The 21,056-nt window shown below is 43.1% G+C and overlaps 4 protein-coding genes across 9 annotated transcripts in view; 2 read left to right on the top strand and 2 right to left on the bottom strand.

The window, feature by feature from the left end:
* Positions 1 to 12,431, top strand: part of PMCA (plasma membrane calcium-transporting ATPase 3) — a 73,104-nt gene extending 60,673 nt beyond the window's left edge. For 4 of the 6 annotated variants that reach the window (XM_076522048.1, XM_076522047.1, XM_033481874.2 and 1 more), the window contains one exon: positions 1,273 to 12,431. In XM_076522048.1, coding sequence (XP_076378163.1) covers positions 1,273 to 1,497 — 225 coding nt within the window. In that variant the 3' untranslated portion in view covers positions 1,498 to 12,431. The remainder of the gene's footprint in view (positions 1 to 1,272) is intronic. The other 2 variants (XR_004491966.2, XM_033481875.2) reach the window with 1 other exon arrangement.
* LOC117226800 (CXXC-type zinc finger protein 1) lies at positions 12,377 to 15,227 on the bottom strand. Its single transcript, XM_033481500.2, has 7 exons — positions 14,899 to 15,227; positions 14,647 to 14,826; positions 14,417 to 14,538; positions 14,259 to 14,349; positions 13,959 to 14,185; positions 13,320 to 13,896; positions 12,377 to 13,256 (listed from the first exon to the last, which is right to left on the bottom strand). The coding sequence occupies exons 2-7, from the start codon at positions 14,674 to 14,676 to the stop codon at positions 12,741 to 12,743; spliced, it is 1,563 nt and encodes a 520-aa protein (XP_033337391.2). The 5' UTR covers positions 14,677 to 14,826; positions 14,899 to 15,227; the 3' UTR covers positions 12,377 to 12,740.
* A 163-nt stretch (positions 15,228 to 15,390) lies between these two features.
* Positions 15,391 to 16,551, top strand: ND-19 (NADH dehydrogenase [ubiquinone] 1 alpha subcomplex subunit 8). Its single transcript, XM_033481502.2, has 3 exons — positions 15,391 to 15,681; positions 15,917 to 16,092; positions 16,174 to 16,551. The coding sequence occupies exons 1-3, from the start codon at positions 15,553 to 15,555 to the stop codon at positions 16,397 to 16,399; spliced, it is 531 nt and encodes a 176-aa protein (XP_033337393.2). The 5' UTR covers positions 15,391 to 15,552; the 3' UTR covers positions 16,400 to 16,551.
* A 185-nt stretch (positions 16,552 to 16,736) lies between these two features.
* On the bottom strand, positions 16,737 to 20,840 carry Mgat1 (alpha-1,3-mannosyl-glycoprotein 2-beta-N-acetylglucosaminyltransferase). Its single transcript, XM_033481501.2, has 10 exons — positions 20,180 to 20,840; positions 19,723 to 19,849; positions 19,417 to 19,522; positions 19,166 to 19,323; positions 18,851 to 19,081; positions 18,414 to 18,781; positions 18,237 to 18,341; positions 18,071 to 18,161; positions 17,840 to 18,010; positions 16,737 to 17,762 (listed from the first exon to the last, which is right to left on the bottom strand). The coding sequence occupies exons 2-10, from the start codon at positions 19,825 to 19,827 to the stop codon at positions 17,649 to 17,651; spliced, it is 1,449 nt and encodes a 482-aa protein (XP_033337392.2). The 5' UTR covers positions 19,828 to 19,849; positions 20,180 to 20,840; the 3' UTR covers positions 16,737 to 17,648.
* Positions 20,841 to 21,056: the final 216 nt, after the last annotated feature.

The raw sequence follows: 21,056 nt of genomic DNA, 5'->3' as shown, positions 1-21,056 counted from the left end.
ACACCTATTTTTTGATTTTCGTGTACCGGGTGGCGCTGGTCCTCTGGATAAGAGTCGGTGCCACCTTCTCACGAGACACCCTGTGAAGACACGGCAGCACTGGGAAGACACGGGCCACGATAGGAAACGTTGATTGGAAACGTATTGCTGTAATTTGTAATTAGAGATTTCGGGGGCCTGTGCCTTTCCCGCGCGATCAAATGTAAAATCGGCAACGCGTTGCCGAAAGATGTTCGCTCGTTGGCTTGTTTGGAACATGTTTGTCTATCGGACCGACAAGTTGCGCTTCAAGCAGTTTCAGGAAATCCGAGAAGCTTCTCGTCGATAGTAAGAAAAATATCGTTGTTTTTTTCGAAACCGCGTGTCGCGTGGGCCGTACGTGTTTGAAAAACCATTCGAGAAGCTTCTCGGCAAGACCTCGCATATCCGCTTGCCGCATCGAGACAGACGATACCGGAAACTGGAAACCGGTTTCCGGTAATCGATCGGTGCATGTGGTGTTGCGTGACATCGCATCGATAATTCGAGGCGGTGACGTCGATCGATCGAGAACAATCGAGCCAAACCGCTAAACAATGTAGAACGAACCGAGGAAAAAGGTATGGTACCGTAGATGTTGATTGCGACACAGAATCACCCTGAAGAACACCGATTAACAAAATCGCGTTTAACTCTCGCGCGACCGCAGACTCGCGGAGTCGTTTCCGACCCCTATTAACGTCGCTCGAGATTTAAACCGCGAACGAACGAATATATAAAGAAATTTTGCGATCGAAATGCGATCCAGCGATCGACGTTGCTCCCCGAGTTCAGTGTCTTAACTATCGCCTCGCTATATAGGGTGTCGATGCCCCGCTAGTTCTTCTAGTAATTCGTGTGGCCGCTGCTTTCTGTCTCTTCATACGTACACGTAATTACATATATATGTACACGTGCTATACCTGCCATGTAGGTAGATATATATGTAATTACATATATCAATTTATATATATATTTATATTTATACAATATTATCCTCTGAACGTTCGCAGGATGATCCTCGAATTCCCCTAAACGAAAATGGAAAACTCGAGAGATGGACTGAAAAAAAAGAAAGAGAAAACGAGTTGAAATCGGATGAACAGCGTAGGGGGATGGAGGAGCATCCTCGTTCCAATCGATGGACCTATCGATACCTGGTGTACATCCTCCCAAACGTGTGCTAGCAAGCAACGAATGCTAGTCCAGAGAATTGTGATTATGTATCGCTGACAGTAAGGTTTCCGTTTGCAGATCCGCGTAGTGAACGCATTTCGGCAGGGCCTAGACGCGCGCTACACGAGCGAGCACAGCAGCACTACCTTTGCGGAAGTACTGAGGAAGCAGTCGTCGTTGAACAACCGGCTCTCGCAGACGAGCAGTATCGAATACGCTGATAACAACCCGGACGAGCTGACCATACCCGAGATCGACGTCGAAAGGCTCTCGAGTCACAGTCACACCGAGACTGCCGTTTAGAATGGGACGGACGGGCAAAGAGTATAAAAGAAAACTGAACACACGAGGATCGTCCAGCAGCAGCAGCAGCAGCAGCAGCAAGCAGCAGCAAGCAGCGGCAAGTGGCGGCAGCAGCAGCAGCAGCAGCAAGCAGCAAGCAAGCATAACAGCAACCAAATAGCAGTCGCGGCACAAGAATGCCACGAAAACACGACGGTCATTCGTTGAGTGTTAACTTTATTCGATCACCTCCGACCGATGTTAATCAATAATCTCTCTCTCCTTGATTCTTGTTCTCTCGTGGCCGGCGTGTTCGACGAAATGGGAACCGCTGCTGCGCGCGTCGATCGTTGAGATACCTTAGCCTCTTCGATCCTTGAGAACGAACAGGATCATTCCTAAACTAGTCAAGCAAACGATCGTGACGCAAGTCTTAGGTCCTCGTCATTCGAACACGGCCACGACCACGACCACGACCGCGGCCATCGAACGCGACCGCTGACAGGGACGATAATAAATAATGTAATTGTAACCGTTGATGCGAGAGCGATCGGTCGTCGACGGTCGTGTTCGAGCTCGACGGACGACGAAACGGGATATTGGAATCCGACGATGACGATGACCTTCTTGCCCGCGAGAACATCGTCTCGCGGACTTCGGTCGATCCGTGCGGAAAACACCAATTAATCGATGCTGCGCGTCCACTCGGGAGCTGTGAACGGGTTTCGCGTAACCTTCGCTCCGCCCCGCCCCGCCCCGCCACGCCTCGGGCTCCACAAGAGTCCGTGTCCACTGCTGACTGGCTCCACCCCCTCCTGCGAGGGGGCGCGGCCATGGTTGGCTCCACCCTTTCGCGACCGCGAGAGCCCGGAACCGTCGAGTGGAGGCGCAGCAGAAGATACCAAAATAACGCACCACTGCCTTCCCTCTGTTCAGTTGTTACTTACGTTTCTTCTTTCCTCTGTCTCTCTCTCTCTCTTTCTCTCTCTCTCTCTCTCTCTCTCTCTCTCTATCTATCTATCTATCTATCTATCTGTCTGTCTGTCTACCTCCGTCTTTCTATCTCGCTATCTCTATCCGTCTCTTTGTTTCCCTTCCCCGAACCCAGCCCACCATATTTCTATTCGTCTAATTTCTTTTCTCGAATATGATTATTCGTAGCTTTCCTTCTTCCTTCGACGAATAATAATAATCTACGCCAACGCGAGAATGGTTCCTTTCTTCGATTCTCTTCTTTTCCGTTCTTCTTTCTTTCTTTCTTTCTCTTTTCTTTTCTTTCCGTTTTAAGTGTAACGTAATGTTAGACCGCATGGAATTTATCGGAGGGGTGTGGGGTGGGGGGAAGATCTTTTCTACCTGAAGTAAATGGGTGTAGATGTCCCCGAGGTTCGTACGAGCTTGCGAGCGTCGAGGATCGTAGACCAGTGCTGTCCTCCGGTGGACACGTGACCGCGTTCTGTTTGCGTGCAAGGTGTGTAACGCGATAGAGCGAGATACAATGGTGCTAGAGTCCCTGCGAGAGCAAACCGGTCCGTGACGAGGTTTCCTGTGTTGTTTCGTTCGTTTATTTATTTGTTTATTTGTCGTTTGTATTTCCGTTTGTTCTCCGTCGCGAAACCGCCGTCGAGAGCGACACACACGCGAGGACAGTGTTGACTCGTTCGATCGGACCCGAACGTTTAGCGCGAACACTGCACAACGCTGTTCCAACGACAAGTCGGCGTAGTCCGCGCGCGATAAAACGATAGATGCCACCGGACGCTAGCCTGACTCGACCCCTTGTAACCGAACGATCGCGAGACCATTTGTATCCAGAGAAATATTCAAAGTGTTGCACCCTGTAGAACACGCACACGCAGTACTGTGTTTGTAGGCACAGAGTGCGGGAAGTTCTTTGAATCCTCGGAGATTATGTTGGACTGCACTGTGTTGTAGCTTCTCATCTCTACCATCGTTAGCCTCTTTGAAACGAAAAGAATCACCCCCTGTATTCTTCTGTCGTTCTCGTTACCTCGCACAACTCTAATCCACCGCTTCGGTCCCCTCTCTCTCTCTCTCTCTCTCTCTCTCGCTCTTTCTCTCTCTCTCTCTCTGTATCTTCTCTCCCCCGATCCTCCAGTACCACTCTATTTCTAAATCTCTCTCGAACACTAAACCACAACTCCTCACCTCTCTCTCTCTCTCTCTCTCTCTCTCTCTCTCTCTCTCTCATCCTCGCTCTTTCTCGCGTGACTTAAGGATGATCTAGTCACTAGTTTGTATCGCTAAATACTTCCGTGAATATACTCAGCCCTGGGGGTGCCTTACCGAAAACAAAGTTTAATGAAGAAACAAAAAAAAACTAACGATACGAGTGCGCATTGTTTTTTAGCCTTACTTCGCGTGTTGAACGAGGTTGATGATGGACGAATATAAAATGGATGGGGAAACGAAACGAGATGAAATGAAATGATACGAATAGGAAACGAAAAACGAACGAAGGAATGAAAAACGAGTAAGGAGTTACGAAAAGAAGAGTTTATTTAGGAGAGCGCGTAAGAAACGCGCACGGGAATGTTTCGCGCCGATGTTATCCCGCGCGTGGGTGTCGCCGTGCGAACATTTTCGGTACGGGTGTGTTGTTGTTGTTGTTGTTGTTGTTTCGAGGTCCGGAGGAAACACGGACGAGACGATAGAGATATGTTTGTCCGGATACACGCGTGTCCTCGTAGGTAAAGGGCATCGATTCGAACGAAGGGAAAACGGATGCCACGACATTGCCATTAATTACGCTTAAATCGATACGAAGATCCTGATAGTAAAGACGTAATCACGCCACGGTACGAAACACTCGCATGTACTTTTAGTAATAAATATATAGCTACGATCTACCCAAATCAACGAGAGACGCAACGTTCTTTCGACGAGACATCCTACGCACAGTATTCCCTCCCTATAATCGCACCGCTCGAGACTGGTCTCGCGTGACCGTAGAGAGCAGTGGTCGCGGTCCCACGACGGCTCCAACATTTCTCTATTTCTCTCTATCTCTCTTTCTCTCTCCCTCTCTCTCTTTCTCTCTCTCTCTTTTTCTCTATCTCTCTGGTTCTCTCTGCATTCCCGCCCACCCATTGCCACGCCCTCCTCTCTCACTCCGTCGAACCGTCGCGTCAGCAAGACTGAAGCAGGACCCGCCCACTGTGCTGACCAATCCCCTCGCGCGTGCTGGGGATCACGACGCGAGCGTTACGTGGTTAACGAGGCGCGATTATACGCAGTGAATACTGTGTATCGCTGTTTTCTTCACCTTTGTTTCTTGTTTTATATTTCTTTCTTATTAATTAATCAATTGTCCCGACTCGTTTAATTGTTCTAAAAATCCCAGCGTACGTGATCAAACGATCAAGAGAACGGAACAGAGAAAACGTTCGCTTATCTCCCGTCTCAGCGTGGCTATACTGTAATTATTCTCAGGACCTATCGATTTCAATAATCGGGAACGAAGTCGGTGAAAACGAAACCAAATCGAGAATACTGTCTCCTCGCTCCGATGCTGTTCGATCGCGCGATCCGATTGCGATTATCCGCGGAATATTCGAATGAGTGTAATCACACACACACACACACACAACATACCCATGAACACTTACACATGCAATACTCGGAACAGTACTTGCCGGAGTGAATAAGCGCAAGCAGAAGTTCAACAAATGTTTTACATCGTGTGCTGCACAATTATTTGCGTCAAAGTTTCGCGAGACCATTGAATTTCCGTTCGGACTATTTTAAATATATAAAACAGTTGTTAACTTCTGCTCTGACTCTGAACGGAATCCTCCGACCGCGTGTCGCTGTTCCAACGTTCGAAGGAAGATCGCGACGCGTGTCGATCGAGCCTTCGCGAAATCGGTAGCCCATCCATCGAATCCGTGAGATCGTGCAATACATGTTATAAATATGTGATGTTCGTTCGTGTTGCAGTTTCCGTTAAAACGAAAATTCGGTCGAAAAGAAAAAAAAACGTGAACTCTACGACTCGTCTCACGGTAGCTCGCGTAATACAGTCGCGTTACACGGACACGATTTTTTCGTAGGTCCGTCAAAGATTGTATAGGACTTAGTTTGAACAGGCTTTACGAGGCCTATTTATTGCACTATATTCTAGTCTTAAGCACTCTATATGCCTTACACTGCCAGTTACAAAGACGCGCTGTTCTTACGGTTACCTTCGCGGTATTACGCGTGTACCAGCACGCGTTTCTATGCGTACAACGCGCATACTAGGCTCGACGACGCGTCCACGTCGCGATAATCTCATTTCAACTTGAATCTCTTCGTCGTCGAATCCTCCGACGTCTTACACTCGATACAATCTCGTATAACCTCTGTGAAAGCGCCAAGTGTCCAAGGTCACTGGATTCACTGCTCCAGCTTCAAGTCGAATGTTGGGGGTAGTGACTTTGAACCAGCAATCGCAACGTTTTTCTCTGCCTTTATTTCAGACTCTTTCTCTCTCTCTCTCTCTCTCTCTCTCTCTCTCTCTCTCTCTCTCTCTCTCTCTCTCTCTCTCTTGCTCGCTCAATTTCGTTATACCCAACGACGATCTCTGTCCTTCTAGTCGGGACTTCGAAATCTGCACAAAAAGAAGAATCAATTCGCGAGAAACATGACGAACAAAAACGACCGCTACCAATTTCGCGCAGGCTTCGATAGATGCGATCGCGTCTCGGTGCGGTATCGATGGAGAAACTGGACCCAAGGAGGAAACGCGTATTGCGATATAGAAATATACGAAAGACGTACGATATCGACCGGCCGCGATCGGAATTGTTTACTCTCCGAATCGCCGATCGAAATTGCCGCGTATTTCGCGCGAGAATTCGCGCTCGGTCCCGGTCGGCCGAACTTCGTTAACGTTCACATACACACACACACGCACAGGCAGACACACACATATACACGACACGCGTTAAAAAACGATATCTTACTGTTATCGAAATCTTTGCATGCTCGATACCACCGTTACCGTTATCGTCGTTTTCTTTTGCTCTGCCATCGTTGTAATATCTGTTCGCGTTATCGTTTTTCGCCCGCCGTCGAGAATAATCGCGCCACGTTGTCATAGTTGTGTCATCGTTGTCGCGAGAACAAAAAAAAAAGAAGAAGAAAACGCTACACGAAGGAAAATGGTCTAGCGAAACGGGAAGCAGAAAAGTTTGAGAAAGCGACAAAAAAAACACGAGCTAAGAGAAAATCGTAATATAATCGACTCGTCTCACACATGTCCCGTCCCTAACTCGCGATAATATATAATCATCAAAACTTTTTACGCTCCGGTTGTTCTTACTCTGTACTCTGTATTTAAACGCGACTCGCTATTATTTAAGTATTGTGTAGATTAATCCGCGCGCGAAAACAAGTAGAGAAAGAACAAACCGAAACGCGGCAGGAAGAGAGAATAAATACTGGTCGTGACGACGACGACGACGACGACGACGAAACGGCGGGAAGTCTAAGGAATTAAAAAAAAAAAAAACGAAATATGAAACGGAAGCGAGAGCGAATGCTTTCCGGATGTTTTCGGACGAGTAGCGTGCTTGCGAGGAAGAGGGCCACGCCCTCGACGGTAGGCGTGGCCGCGCCCACTGGGCGTCGGCGTTGGCGTTAGCGTGCGGAGATAGGTCACGCCCGCCGCGACCGGTAGTTAGAGACCTAGAGGGGCGAGACACGCCTCCACCGAGGTGGGTGGCAGGCGATCGGCCTCGGAGAAGCATAATGTTGTATATACCTCGCGAGAAATCGACTCTGGTACGGAAATCCTGTGAATCGGCCGATATCTACCAGGGGACGTCTGTGTTATCCAGCTCTCCGTTTATCTTCTTCGTTTGTCTGCGACGTAACCGCGAGCAAGAACGAAGCCGAGAAAAAGAACTAGGAACGAAGATGGAACGAGACGAAACGGGAACAAGGTGGATAAGAGAGACGACGGCCGAAAATCAATCTCTGCGTAACAATGAAACAAAAGAACCGTTCTCGTTCAGCGGTACCGGTACATGTATATCGCCTCGATCCGTGAAAACAGTTCGACGTCTCGCGTTTCGATCCCAATACGAAATTGAGAACCGTTTTCACCCAACAAATTGTACATATACTATATATATATACACACACACGCATACATGCATATATATATATATATACACATTCGCGCGCGCATATGTATCTACATATATAGATATATGTATATAATTTATATATACTATATGTGTATATGATACGCGTGTGTACGCGAGCCTCCAGCCTTTAAACGATTAGCGATCGTTGGAATCCTTTTGCGCGATAGACGCACCGATGAAAATTGCATTGTCTGCAAATAGAACAAGATCTCCGAAGTACTTTTTTTTCAATAGCGATAGTCTCGCAAACTGTTCGTTAACGTTACAAACCGAGTCCGCGCGGGACCTTCGCTGCCACGTTGCTGCCAATGTTTGTTTCGACCGTCGCGTCGCACCAGCGCGTATGCAAAAAGGATTCCACCGATCGACGGAGCTATCCGATGCTTTTCTTTCTGTTTTTTCTTCTTTTTTGTTTTGATCGAACAAGGGAAGAGAAGAACTAATGGAACTCGAATAGCCGCGACGACACATTGTATATCCTTGTAAAGTAAACCTCATCGTTGTACCAGAAAGTTGAACAAAAACGGCGAAGAGACGAGCGGGAGGGGGCGGGGTCGCGCGACGGCCACAACCCCTTGCGGTAGCATCGCAACCGTTCCTCGGTGATCCCAGATCACGGGACTCGTTCCAGCAGTTTCGAGTGAATCCACGTAAGGACCATTCGACAGAAACCTCGTTCTCTGTTCCGCGTGGGCGTGACAATTCGAGCAACGAGAAAACAAATTTCTGTTCGGAAATGGTTCCCTCCGATCTGGCATCACCGACCACTATCGTAGCAAACCGAAACGTACCACTGCCTGCGGTACCGAGACGCCGGATGTTGACACTTTCCTCGTACTGGCATTTAGCATACACTCTGCAGTTTCTCTTGGTTTCGCGTTCCGTCATTCTTCGATAATCGTACTTTGCGTGCCTCGATATTCTCCTATCTTTTCTCTTTTTCTTCTCGATATTCTCCCCTCCGCCGCCCCTGCCGCTCTCTTTTCTCTCTGTCTCCCTCTCGCTTTCTTATTCTCAGAGCATCGTAGCTGTCGAGGTCGAGAGCCCGCTGTTTTCGAGTCGCAGGAGAATATCGATGCGCGTATCGGATCGATCCTCGCGTCCTTGTACCATAAGCAATAAGAAAGACGAAGCAGAGAAAAGAAACGAGGAGGAAACGTTGAGAGAGAGGGGGAACGATATTCGCGAGGGACTGATTCGACGATCAGCGAATGATCTCTGATATGGACGCTGGAACCTAACATCTTCGTGCTACATCGATCGTATTCGTTCGAAGCGCACCGACGAGAACAGAGAGATTACGTTTGTGAAGCTGCGGTTACGGCAGGCGATCCCAGATAAACGATTCCAAATTCCCTCGTTAACCGCGCCCACCCGCCTCTTTGTTATTTACCGGGGATTCCGCCACGTCGGAGGACGTGGCCAGGAACAAGAAACACGCGGACCGTTTTCTATTTTTCGTTTGCGTGCCTGTAACCGCAGCCGTGATGGATTGCGCGCGAGAAAACGAGACCGCTCTGCTCCCGATCGAGTAGGGTTTTGGTCTAGCAGAGCACAAAAATCTGAAAATATGAAAGAGGTATCTTTTGAGAAAGTTAGTCGTAAAATGCACGCGCGTGTCATGCGAAGATTGTAAGTTACCGAGCGCCAATAGTTCCTACCGGGGACTCCCTCCTTTAGGTCTCAGCGGTCACAGAGAAATTTCTTGGAAACTCTGAACGATGGAGAGAAACCACGTTAAAAATCTATCGGAATCGTGCTTCGTCTCTGCTTCGATGCTTCTTTTTGGTAACTTGTATCGCGCGATCGTGAGCGTGATCGATTCGATAGCGACAATACGATTGTACGGCCTCTTACGATCGCTGCGTGACACGCGCGCGCACACACACACAGAGACACAGTACAGGCACCAAGCGTCCTCCGTTCCACCCCCAAGCCCCCACGTTACCCACGTTGTTAGATTCTCGTCATTTATTTTAGTAAAAGTGCAAGGTCACAAAAGTACGATTCAGAATGTTATAACATGGTGGACAGTTTTCTGTAAAAAAGCAAAAAAATTAAGGAAGAAAAAAATACGCCGAGGTCCCTATCGCCGACACTGTCGTGTCTTCGTTGTTAATCGAGTCGGCAGAGATGGGCTACATTTTCCTCGAGATAGCATAACGATAATAATAGTAATACCGATAATATTAATATTAATAATATTAATGATAATAGTAGTAAACATCGTTTGTGCGAATTCACGTTTTTAGCATGACGAGGGTTTAAACAGACATTCGTTTCCTTTATCAAGTATTTTATTAAAATCGAGAATAAAAATGAAGAAAATTTATTAAGGTTTGTTAAAGTTTTCGATAAATGTAACGCGTGCAAACGTCGATGTTCGCGATCTATAGGCGAACAGAGTGCAGTATGTACAGGGTGTCCCAGGATTTCCGGCCAAACTGAACCCTGTCTGCTCTATGAACGAAACACGAGGCGAGAGAAGAGTTATAATGACAAACTGTATTAAAAAGTTCTAATAAAAACATCGAGTGTGCAGGAAACTATCGATCTTGAGGATATATTCTATATCAATCGATCACACATATATATATATATATTTTTTTTTGTTCTCTTCACTGTTGTTTCCTTCGTACTTCACGATCTTTTGTTACAACTTTTTAATCGGCCAGAGAGAGAACGTTCATGATTTTTCCGTTGTCCACCATGCCACACGCGCCACGCCGTTGACCAGAAAATCCTGAGGCACGCTCGTTCTTTGTTACACAACGTACGATATAGATCATACAGATCGGTTCTCTCCTGCATTCGAAACAAACGACTGCCTGTTTTGTTTTCTTTTACTTCCGCTGTTCGATCGGGAGACGTTCGCCCATCTCGGCCCCGAATGCTCGCCGTTCTTTGTGGATCCTTTCCTGTCGTTTTCGCGCTCATTCGGTTGTCGGTAAATTGGGTCGGTAACCGTCGGTAAATCGGAGGGTAGACCACGAAACGAGAGATCTCTTGTAGATTTCGGGGATGATCGATCTATCGATTAGCAGATCCAGATACACACGAGAAAAAACTCACCGTTCGCGGTTGGGACCAAGTCTCGACGATCGTTACAAGTAAAAATTAGAATGAGGAAAGAACGATTCCTTTGCGAGAAAAAAAATTGATTAATACTACTACTACTACTATTGCTACTATTACTACTACTACTACTACTACTACTACTACTACTTCTACTACTACTACACTACTACAACTATTACTAATACTTCTACTACTACTACTAATAATAATAATAATAATATTAATATTAATAATAACTATAAAGATAATATGTAAAAAGAAGAGGAAATGGCAACTTTTTGCGCGAGCTTAGTCGTGTCTCGTCGTTTCTAACGAATACGTAAATAAATAACATAATCTAACTGAATCGTGCACGAGCCTCAAATTTCGAGAATACGAAATGCTTGAGAGCTTGTCCCGTGAGTCTGCGCGTGAGTTTTCCCGCCTCGAATTCACATCATGTGATCACGATCGAATCAGTCGTCGCCCTCCATTTTTCCGTAAGTAAAAAGAAAATCCAAAACTCGAGACGAGGAACAAGATTAAGGAAACGCGCGCGAAGACTCACTCGGTTGGAGATTGCCGGACATTGATCGTTCGCTCGTCCCGTCGTGCAACTGGATTCATTTTTTCTCGCCAAATAGTAATGTCCGGTGGAGTGTCTGTTCGAATGTTCGAACGTGTCGCGTTTGGGCGTTTGGGCGTTTGTGCATTTGTGCGAGCCACAAGGAACAACCTTATGTCGCGCGGGGGGGGGGGGAGCCGAGGAAGTAAAGTGGACAAAAATCGGAAGCGAAGACGATGGAACATTCTGACTTGATATGTGTGCGTCGCGTCGTCAAACATATATGTATATATGTACATGTATATCGGATCGGAGGATCGGTGAAGAACAGATCGACGAGCCAAGCTCTATGTTCGAGCCTTCGTTTCCAAAAAAAAAAAAAAAAAAAAATACTAGAGACTACGAGCGAAACAGAAAAACTGAAAAAAACGCTAGAGTTATGCAGATTGTTTTTTGCAGAACGTACCGTGCGCAACACTCGGCAAACACTAATATATTAAGGTAGTTATTTATAGAGAATGTTTGATCCGTACGTTTTGGGAGGTATTCGAGGTTAATTCCATTGGCCATTGGGCTATGCCAGTACCGAGATGCCGAGAGGAAGCGAGAGCGTGCGTTTTAATTCTCACAGTTTGCATCAAAGACATACCAAAAAAGAACAAACAAACAAACAGCAAGAGGAAAGGTATGATACGTGTATTTGGTTCGCGTGTGCACGCGTATTTAGTACGTACGCATATGTACGCGCGTGTAAGTTTAAAACTTTAAACCAACGGTGAAAACGGAAACGGAAATGAATGTACGCGCGCGTACATAGGCGTGGACGAACCGAACAGCTGTACTGTGCCAGAATATGTAATATCCTGTGTTACGATTGGAAAAACTGTTGTAATTCAAAAGTATTTTGAGAGAGTATCCTTTCTAGCGACGAGTCGGAACTTAACCGGTTAAAATTAAGCAAGTAATATATTTATTGAAGTTAAAAGTGTGGTAAATTTTAGAAACGTTGGAATTATGTTTCATATAACGAGTTCATTGATTTTGATTCACATGTACAATCATATAATGTGAAATGATATATTGTGAACACTAAAAATAGGTAATGGACAAATTATATTATGAATTTGAATTTACAAAAGTTTAATTGAACGTTATAAATAAAGAGAAATACACAATTATACAGAGTCAGTCGGTCGGAGCATAATATTGTTGTTCACGAAGCTCTACTATAGACACAAGCATCCTTTAGAACCTATATACATATACTAATTCCGCTGATGTCGTTACAGTAGTTAATATTCTCTAACGTCGAACAAATATTTTTTGTCTTGCCTACCACAATTCGATTCAATTAATTTCAATTCTGTTTCGAAAACAATTCTCTACGATTAATCGGAGTATGTACAACATATTTGAATAGAAGAACACTATACTGAACACGTGGTGGAGATACGTTTGGAAAGTTCCAGAGCGGAAGACAGCAACGGTCATTGCACCGCAGATTGTTCTTTCTGTAAAATACCGTATCTGCGTTGCAATTCTTCTTCCATTGCTTCCAACTGTTCTCTGTTCTGTTCTTGCGTCATCTGCTCCATCAATTCGTGATTGTAGGTCGAGTGCAACATCAGGGCAAGCACACCGGCCCGGGAAGCCATGTTCGCTCGGATTTGCCTCTCCTGTTCCACCAATTCGTCTATTTTCAGCCATTGCCTGACTCTCTCCATGTCGATTTCTGCCCTTCGCAGTTTCTCCCAGACATAATGTTTCACGCAACTCTTTTTCGGAGCACGACAGAACTCTCCGGTAGTGTCGAACACGTTCGTAACCAAGGGACAACCACAAACCTCTGTCTCGCTGATTTTCGGGTCCTTGCAATGCTCCGGACACAACACGCGCAATCTTTTACAATAGGTTCGATTCGCAGGGTTGTAAAAATCACAGAACATCACCTGTCCCTCAATGCGCGTCTTGAAGATTGAGCCGAACGACGCTTGAGACTCGTACTGTAAATCAATTAAAATTAGCAAATTAAATGAAATTTGTGAAATGAATCACTGTTCAATTACCTTGTTGAAACATTTTTCCATGTGCTTGATAGCAGTCCTCGAATGAATCTCGTGGCCACACGTGATACAGTACATACTCATCTCCGTGTCATCGTTGTCATCTACTTCCGCCAGAGGATCTATAGTTGCGTGTTTAGCCCGTTCTACGATTCTATCCAACTCGGTGTGCCTTTTGTCCAGTTCCTGAAGTATTTTTCTAACGTCCTGTTGCTGCTTCCTGACAGACTCTAACGCTCTTCTGTTGTTCTGCTCCGCGATGCAAGGCGTCAAAGACCATTCCTGTATCCGTTGAGGCAACACTTGATAGATTCTGTTGGTCGCCAGCTTCAATCCGCATTCGTCGGAACAATACTTGCTACCGGGTCGTGATTGTTTTGTGCAAGCCGGCCCGTAACAATGTCTGGGCACTTCCAGGTGTTCGTTCCTCTCATTGCTCGAATCTCTTTTCCGTTTCTTGATGAACTTGGAGCTCTTGTTGAAGCTCTTCGAGGGTTTCAACGGATCGCCCAATACTCTGCAAGTTCTCTGTATGCATCTGAGCTTCAGCCGTACCGAGGGTCCGAATTTCTTCAAATGTCTAGCAAACGAAAAAGAATCAGATGTGATTGATCGCAAGCGATTGTAATGTTGAATCTTCACCTGCAGGCATCGCATTTTCCACAATTCTCTGTTCTTAAGCATCCCGTACATTGTCCGCAACGTTTCGACGATTTCTTGACTAAAGTTGGATCCCAAGGCGCATCGTATTCGTACCTATGAGCTCGATCTTTCTCTTTCTCTTTATGCTTCTTGTACTTACGATCTTCTTGTTCTGTTCTCCGTGGTTTATACCGAGTCACAAGAGTAGGGTCCTCTTCTCTGCATCGCTGCAAGCACACTGTATTATAAATACACTGTCACCGATGGAAACAATTTCTATAGAATCAAAAGATTTCCTACAATGCAAAAAAATTGTTTTATATGCTTGGCATCCTTTTCTGTAATATTTATACAGTCACCATGATACCATTCTTCGCACGCGTCACAGCCACTGAAATTCCAGTAGATTCATTAATACATCTTACCGGAGAAAGATCCAGTAAAGGGCTATTACGTACATCATGAAACGAGAACTATCCGAGCTTCTGCAAATACAGTATGCTTGGCCATCTTGTTTCAACAAAGTAGCTATTTTACTTTTTCTCTCTGGTAACATAAACTGTTTAGCTATCTCTTCTTTCTGCAACAATATCATTTCACATTCAATTCGTAAACTTCTTTGTACAAAATGTATCCAAAACAGAAACAGTTTTATTACGGAGTAACACTTTATAAGCATATTACTCACCGACAGATTCTGTTGTCTTTTGTCAGCCATGATTTTAGATTATTGGTTTGTCAAATTTTTCGAAAATTCATCACTTGGAAAGCCTTATCACATCGAAAAATTTTTAACTTCAGTACCAATTAAACATAACAAAGCGAACCACGACCATGTTGAAGTTCAAACTCCAATACTCCCATCATGCTACAGGCACAGTTTTATGATTGAAGAAACATTAACATCGTTATTTTACGCAATGATGAACAGAACACTTACTATTTCTTTACTTATTCAATCAAAGAGTAAGTACAATTGTCGAACAAATTTGAGGCATTGTATGTATTTACAAAATCAATCGGAGCTCATACATCTATGTATTCAACCATAAAAGAAACGAATACAAGAAGAACAAAAGATGGAAAAACTATTGTATGTAAGTTTTATTAGTCGGTTCTGTTGTGATTTAATTACAGTCTCAATATGTGTATATTAAAATACAATACATAAAACCTAATTTTGCCAAAATTAATATTTTTAGGCGACTCTACATTATACAGATGTGGACGACTGTAGCACCACTTATAGGGAAAAGGTAAAACTTAGTTCCATGTCCATGCAGCGCCAATTAGGATAGTTGCAAAACGTTCAAACTGTTAGCCAAATCCGACTGTTGAAAATTTGGTTAACAGTTTGAGCGTTTTGCCACTACCATAATTGGCGCTGTATGGATACCAAAATAAGTTTCAGTTTTTTCCACAAGAGGCACCACAGTTGTCCACATTTGCCAGTATATCTCTAACATATAGAACGTTAATGTCACCGTAAGACCATAATTGTATCCATCTGAAAGTAGTTTCGGTCTGTATTGTTGAGATTGTGTGAGCTCATAGATTAAAACAGCGGATCTATTATTTTTACTGCATCGTCAGTATGGTTGTCTCATACAATACAACGCTCCCATCAGACGAGGAGTTGACTACGCAGGAGATAACTGTTAGCTATCCGTTCCTGCAGGCAGCATCCTTTTACATTGGGAAGAAATGTGAATGGGATAACAATGTAAGCAGTCTCACCTTTCTCTAATTGTATTAATCTCGTTTAACTCCGACATTAGTCTTTAATCCCGTGTTCGAATATCATTCATTTCTGAAAGATTATATAACCTTCTTAATTGATGACTGTACATTTATTGTACATTACTGTACTATTAGATGGGTATGATAATTTTGGCTCCTTTTTCGAAAGAAATCATTTTTGTAATTAATTAGTTACTACGTTATCATTCTACCTTTAGGAGTTTATGTTATGCAAACAAGAAACTAAGGATGCGCGGAAATGTATTCAGGAAGGAAAAAAAGTAACTGCCTGTGCATTAGAAGTATTTCGAGGTATCAAAAATCATTGCGAGAAGGAGTTTAATCAGTACGTGGATTGTATTGAACGATCCTCTGGTTCAATGGAATTCTCTCCGTACGTTGATTTTATTCTTAACAATTATTGAACAATAATTCAGAAAGAAATTTTTCAATTTAACTATTTGAATGCAATTAGATGTCGCAAAACTCAGGCCATTATAGATCATTGCGTTCTGAAGAATCTGGAGATAGAACGACCACCCTTTGGATACTTCTGTGAAGCTCGAGTTCACAAAACATTAAGACCAAAGCCAGAGGAGCCTAAGGATGAATTTGTTCTCTATAAAAATCCGCCTGCCGACCCTAAACGCACGGATCCTTTCCTATTAAAACACGATATGAGAGGCCAAATGTTTCCATAGTGTAGTTGCAAAATGTTTATAGTCGTTACTGTATATGCTGGAAACTTACTGGTTTCTTGTATGACCAGAAATGGATACAAATATATGTAATTTATTCGTTGGAAGCTATATATTGCTGAGCAGAAATAAACATAAATCATCATGAAGAATAAGTTCTGCTTTACTGGTCGCAAGATGAAAGATTGTATTTATGAAAAAAGTATTGTTCACAGGTGGTTGGACAATGATCTACAAATAAGAATTCTTTCAGGGAAGATATAGGTGTGTATGCATGTGTTTACTTGAAACATTAAATTTTGGGAATTCTCGATCGTTCGCAAATGAATCGTATCGTTAATACCAGCACTTTCGCATGTTCTTTATTAATAGAACATTCCTTCACCGTTGTATGGGAAAGAAAGCACAAGACGACATTGATCGGCATTCTTCTTTGCCTTGCCGTACGAATCGAAACAATAATTCGTGGTAATAACCATTTCTAAATTCAGCAGATTTGCACCTTTGAGTTTGTTTTTGTTTTCGGTAATTACCCGTGAGCAACACACACGAAATACACAGTCAATCGGAAACATCATTTCTGGACTAACGCGACTATCTTCCTCCATGTAGGTCAGAGAATAAAATTAGTCCAAAAATTGTTTGCTGACAAACTATGCACGTGTGATATACAATATAAACATTATGTACATAATGGTAGAGTCTAAATTATTCGTGCAACCGTGTTACACATATATCACCGTTTGTTTCAAAGTAACTTCACGCCATACATCTTAGCAGAAATAAGTTTGGAGAACAGTCTTTGAACGTGTTTTTGGAAGAGATACGTTAATCAGAGTGGAAGAAAATAATAACTAGAAATGCAGAATAGCGTCGTTACTTGTCCGGTTGCTCGAATAATTGAAAGTCTCTTTTATCAGTCCTTTTACATCTTAATACACAGTGCTATGCGAGTACAATGTTCCAGGGTACAAAAACGAGCAATTAGCCTGCTAACCCGGAGACCTCACTTCTGCATAGCACTGCAAGTACAAACAGTGAGGCACTATGCAAATCTCTCACATATCACTTAACAGTATGTGGTTCAATTTTTCGCTCACAAGTTTTCTACAAGAAAAATTACAAGCAGACGAACGTTCGTGGGGGAGTGTTTGTTCAATGAAAATATTCACTCTCGGTTCTCGACGAACGTGTCATGGAAGCAATGAACTCGTATGATCTAACAAATCCCTCTGTTGCGCCGGATTCTCTGTTAGCTCCAGGTAATGTCGTAACCATTCCAATTCGGACTGGGTGCTAAATGTACTCTCCTGCCCTTGTAGAAAAATGTGACTACTCCCCGGTATCCTGTTCTGGGCACACCACTCTGCCAACAGAAATTAATAGAAATTTCTAAATCTATATCAGATCGAAACAACAAAGATAAAACGCGCTGGTAGTTACCCTAAAATCGTCCATCAATCCAAACTGCTTGGCAGTGATTTTATACGCTTGACGACTATAATAAGGTATTCGCACTGCACCAGGCGCAACTACTTTTCCGTTTTTTAATTCCAAGAAACTGACCACTGTCGATTGATACACCTCATTCACAAAATTTATATCATAGTTGTCCTGAAACAATTATTCCGTTGAAATCGAAATCTTTCTAGAATATTAGCATTGTGTTCTTACCTTCAACAAATAAGTCAAATTCATCTTCGTAAAATGCACGTATTCGGTGTTCAGCTTGATATATTTTAAATGTCTCTCATAGAACATTCCACTGTGGAAATAAATCAATGGGTTAAAATTGCAGCCATATTTTAACAGCTATGTCGATGATATTTTCAATACGTACTTGCTCACACCAGTTTTACCGAATGTTCTTGTCCTGGATATTTCCGGTCGAATACATGCTCTGTTGCGACGTTGTTCGGGTTGTCTTATCCAGTCGTCCCAGTATCTATTACAACGAACATTTAAGTACTCAATATTGAAGAAATCATTTCGAACAGCGAATATATTTTGTACCTACGATTTGGGCCATTTCGGTGACAGTTCAGTCCACAATTGACGAGTCAGCATCCAACCCAGACCAGGAAAAAAGTCGGTCCTGTATAACGCATCGGCTGCATTGTCATCGACTAAACCAGCTTTTCCATTGTCATTCCACGCCGACACACACCACAGAGAATTATCGGATACTAACAAGGGATATGTGCCCAGGAAGTATTCAAAAAAGTCTGGGGCTATATCCAAATCATCTTCCACTATTATCACAGTATTGTACCGAAGTTGAAAGAATACATGATTGAGAGCCCATCCATAGTGACGTGCAATTTTAAAGTACCCTTTGAACTTCTTCTCTTTCGGTGGTACTTCGATATCTGACTGATCAGGTTGCTGCAATACATTTAATACCTTTAGTAACCTTTCCAAATCCAAAATAGATGTACATGCAGCATGTCATACCTGTATATGCATTATTTGATCTCCGTATCTGGCAATAACTTCGGCAGTCTGATGATGTTGACAATCTTCAGAAACAATAATTGGAAACTGTTTTATGCTGGGTCTGTATTTGATCAGTTGATCGAGACATCTTTGTACTGTGATACGATTGCAAGAAAACACTAAGACTGCTATTATTGGAGATCCATCTGGTAGTTTTCCATTGTTAGGAACATTATAAGGAATTTTGCTCTGTTTAAAGAGATAAAGTATAAAATTTGCAAACATTGTATTAACAGTGCACAATGTTAACTCTTTTAAGACAAGATACTTTACCGAGTGAATCAATTTTTCTTGCAAATTTTGCTCATTCTTGTCATTGTTCTCGGCGTCTATCTTTTCTTTTTCATGTAAAACCTTGTCCTGGGCAATATCATTTTTGTCCTTTTGTTTCTCATTGGCATCCGTATGTGCGTTTATCACATTTAGCTTCTCTTCTCATTGAAACGGAGAAAATAATATTTACAGTGTTCTTTATTTTGTCCTAAGAATTATACTTTTAAAAGTTTATACAAACAGAGACATACTCTTACGTTGCTTGTCTTCTTTTATGTCCTGGAGAAGCTCCTGATTCAGTGCAATCTCTTGTTTCACTCTCTTTTCCAATTTACTAATTTGATTGGATACTCTAGCCTGAAACCAAGAGATCTACTAAACTTTCTAATTTCGAAAAATTCTTCCAAAAGTCTTGCGTATAATTATTAAAGCATGCACAGAATTATTTTGGATCAACTATTTTAAAGAAAATAGTTTTTCGATCTATTGGTACCCATCGACTCTCCGATCGCACAACTTTCTACCACAAGATTTGTTTATAATTTCAAAGAGCTTACTGTATCTCTTTCCTTGTTCACTGGCTGATCAGAGATTAGAAAGTATGTAATCAAACCCCATAGGACAAGAGAGCCAAAAATAATGCTGACTGACCTGTTCCGCATGGCAGAACCAGTGTCACCTCATCTGTAACATGTGAAGCAAATATGGATTATTTCTCATCTCATTAAAATCCTTAAGTACACAACAAAATGTGTCACGCTTCTGTAATTCTTTTAACAAATACTAACAGATTTAAGCAGAAAAAGCAAACAAATGTTTCAAGTTGTGTGTGTGAAGGATCTTTACAGTTGTTATCTGTAAGAGATAACAGAAAAGGAAACGCATCGCGGTTTTTCCTTTACTTTACTCGATGGAATCGTCGATTGAAAGAGTACTACTCTGTTTGCTTTTTCACTGTTTAATAAAAAACATGAAATCTTTACGTTTGTCACGTTAGATTATCCTATTACCTACCATTATGATATCCACGTAATCGCTCCTCGATTGTCGCTACACGAGGACGACCTGCATTCTCGCACACGTAAGCGATAATTGGCTCGCGATCTCACTGTCTCCCGGTTTACGATTGTCCGATCGGTAGCGACGAGGACCAGCCGTGTCGGTGTGTCGGTAAACGGCCTCGATAAACAATCTGCTCTAAACAAAATCGCGAAGTCTCACGCGCTGACAGGCTCCCGCAAACTCCATTGTTGGCCTTTGCGCTGGACGCGGAGAAAATTTGTTCGAGAAGGAATGCATCGTTTTCCCTCGTAGAAGGGCCCCGTAGAAGGATCTTAACCGTGCGGTGGAGCCACGTTGTATTCTCATGTGTAGCTGTGGCTTTCGCACACGCTACACGCGCACGTGCATACCTCCACACTTATTAAACTTATCGATTAACATTTCGCCATTATTAATCTCGTACCATAGTTGCATTGTTTGTCATCTTCGAATCCTTAGAACCGTGTTAGCAAATTAAATCTATGTATACAGTGAAATGTTATGCGACCGTAGCTAAAGCCGTATAACCGATCCATGGATTTGAATATGATATGTATGGATACAAGCATGCGTACTTGTATGCGTTATTAAACAGACTCGAGAAAGGATATTTTCTTTTGTTAGTTTTGTATTGTGTTAAATACAATTCCGAATACATAATTCGTTCCGCGTAATCTACACCATTAAACGAGAATTCTGGTAAGAATTATTGCGCCTAAATTAGATAATAGTGGCGCCGCTTGCGGAGAAAAAATGAAGCTTTGTTCGGGATCCTTATAGCGCCAATTGGGTTAGTGGCAAACCACTCAAACTGTTAGCAAAACTAATTCCAAAATGTCCTGCTAGGTAG

Source organism: Megalopta genalis, chromosome 5 (genome assembly GCF_051020955.1).
Source record: "Megalopta genalis isolate 19385.01 chromosome 5, iyMegGena1_principal, whole genome shotgun sequence".
Lineage (NCBI taxonomy): Eukaryota > Metazoa > Arthropoda > Insecta > Hymenoptera > Halictidae > Megalopta > Megalopta genalis.
Note: the sequence above shows the minus strand (reverse complement) of the source record. Positions and strands in the feature narration are given on the sequence as shown.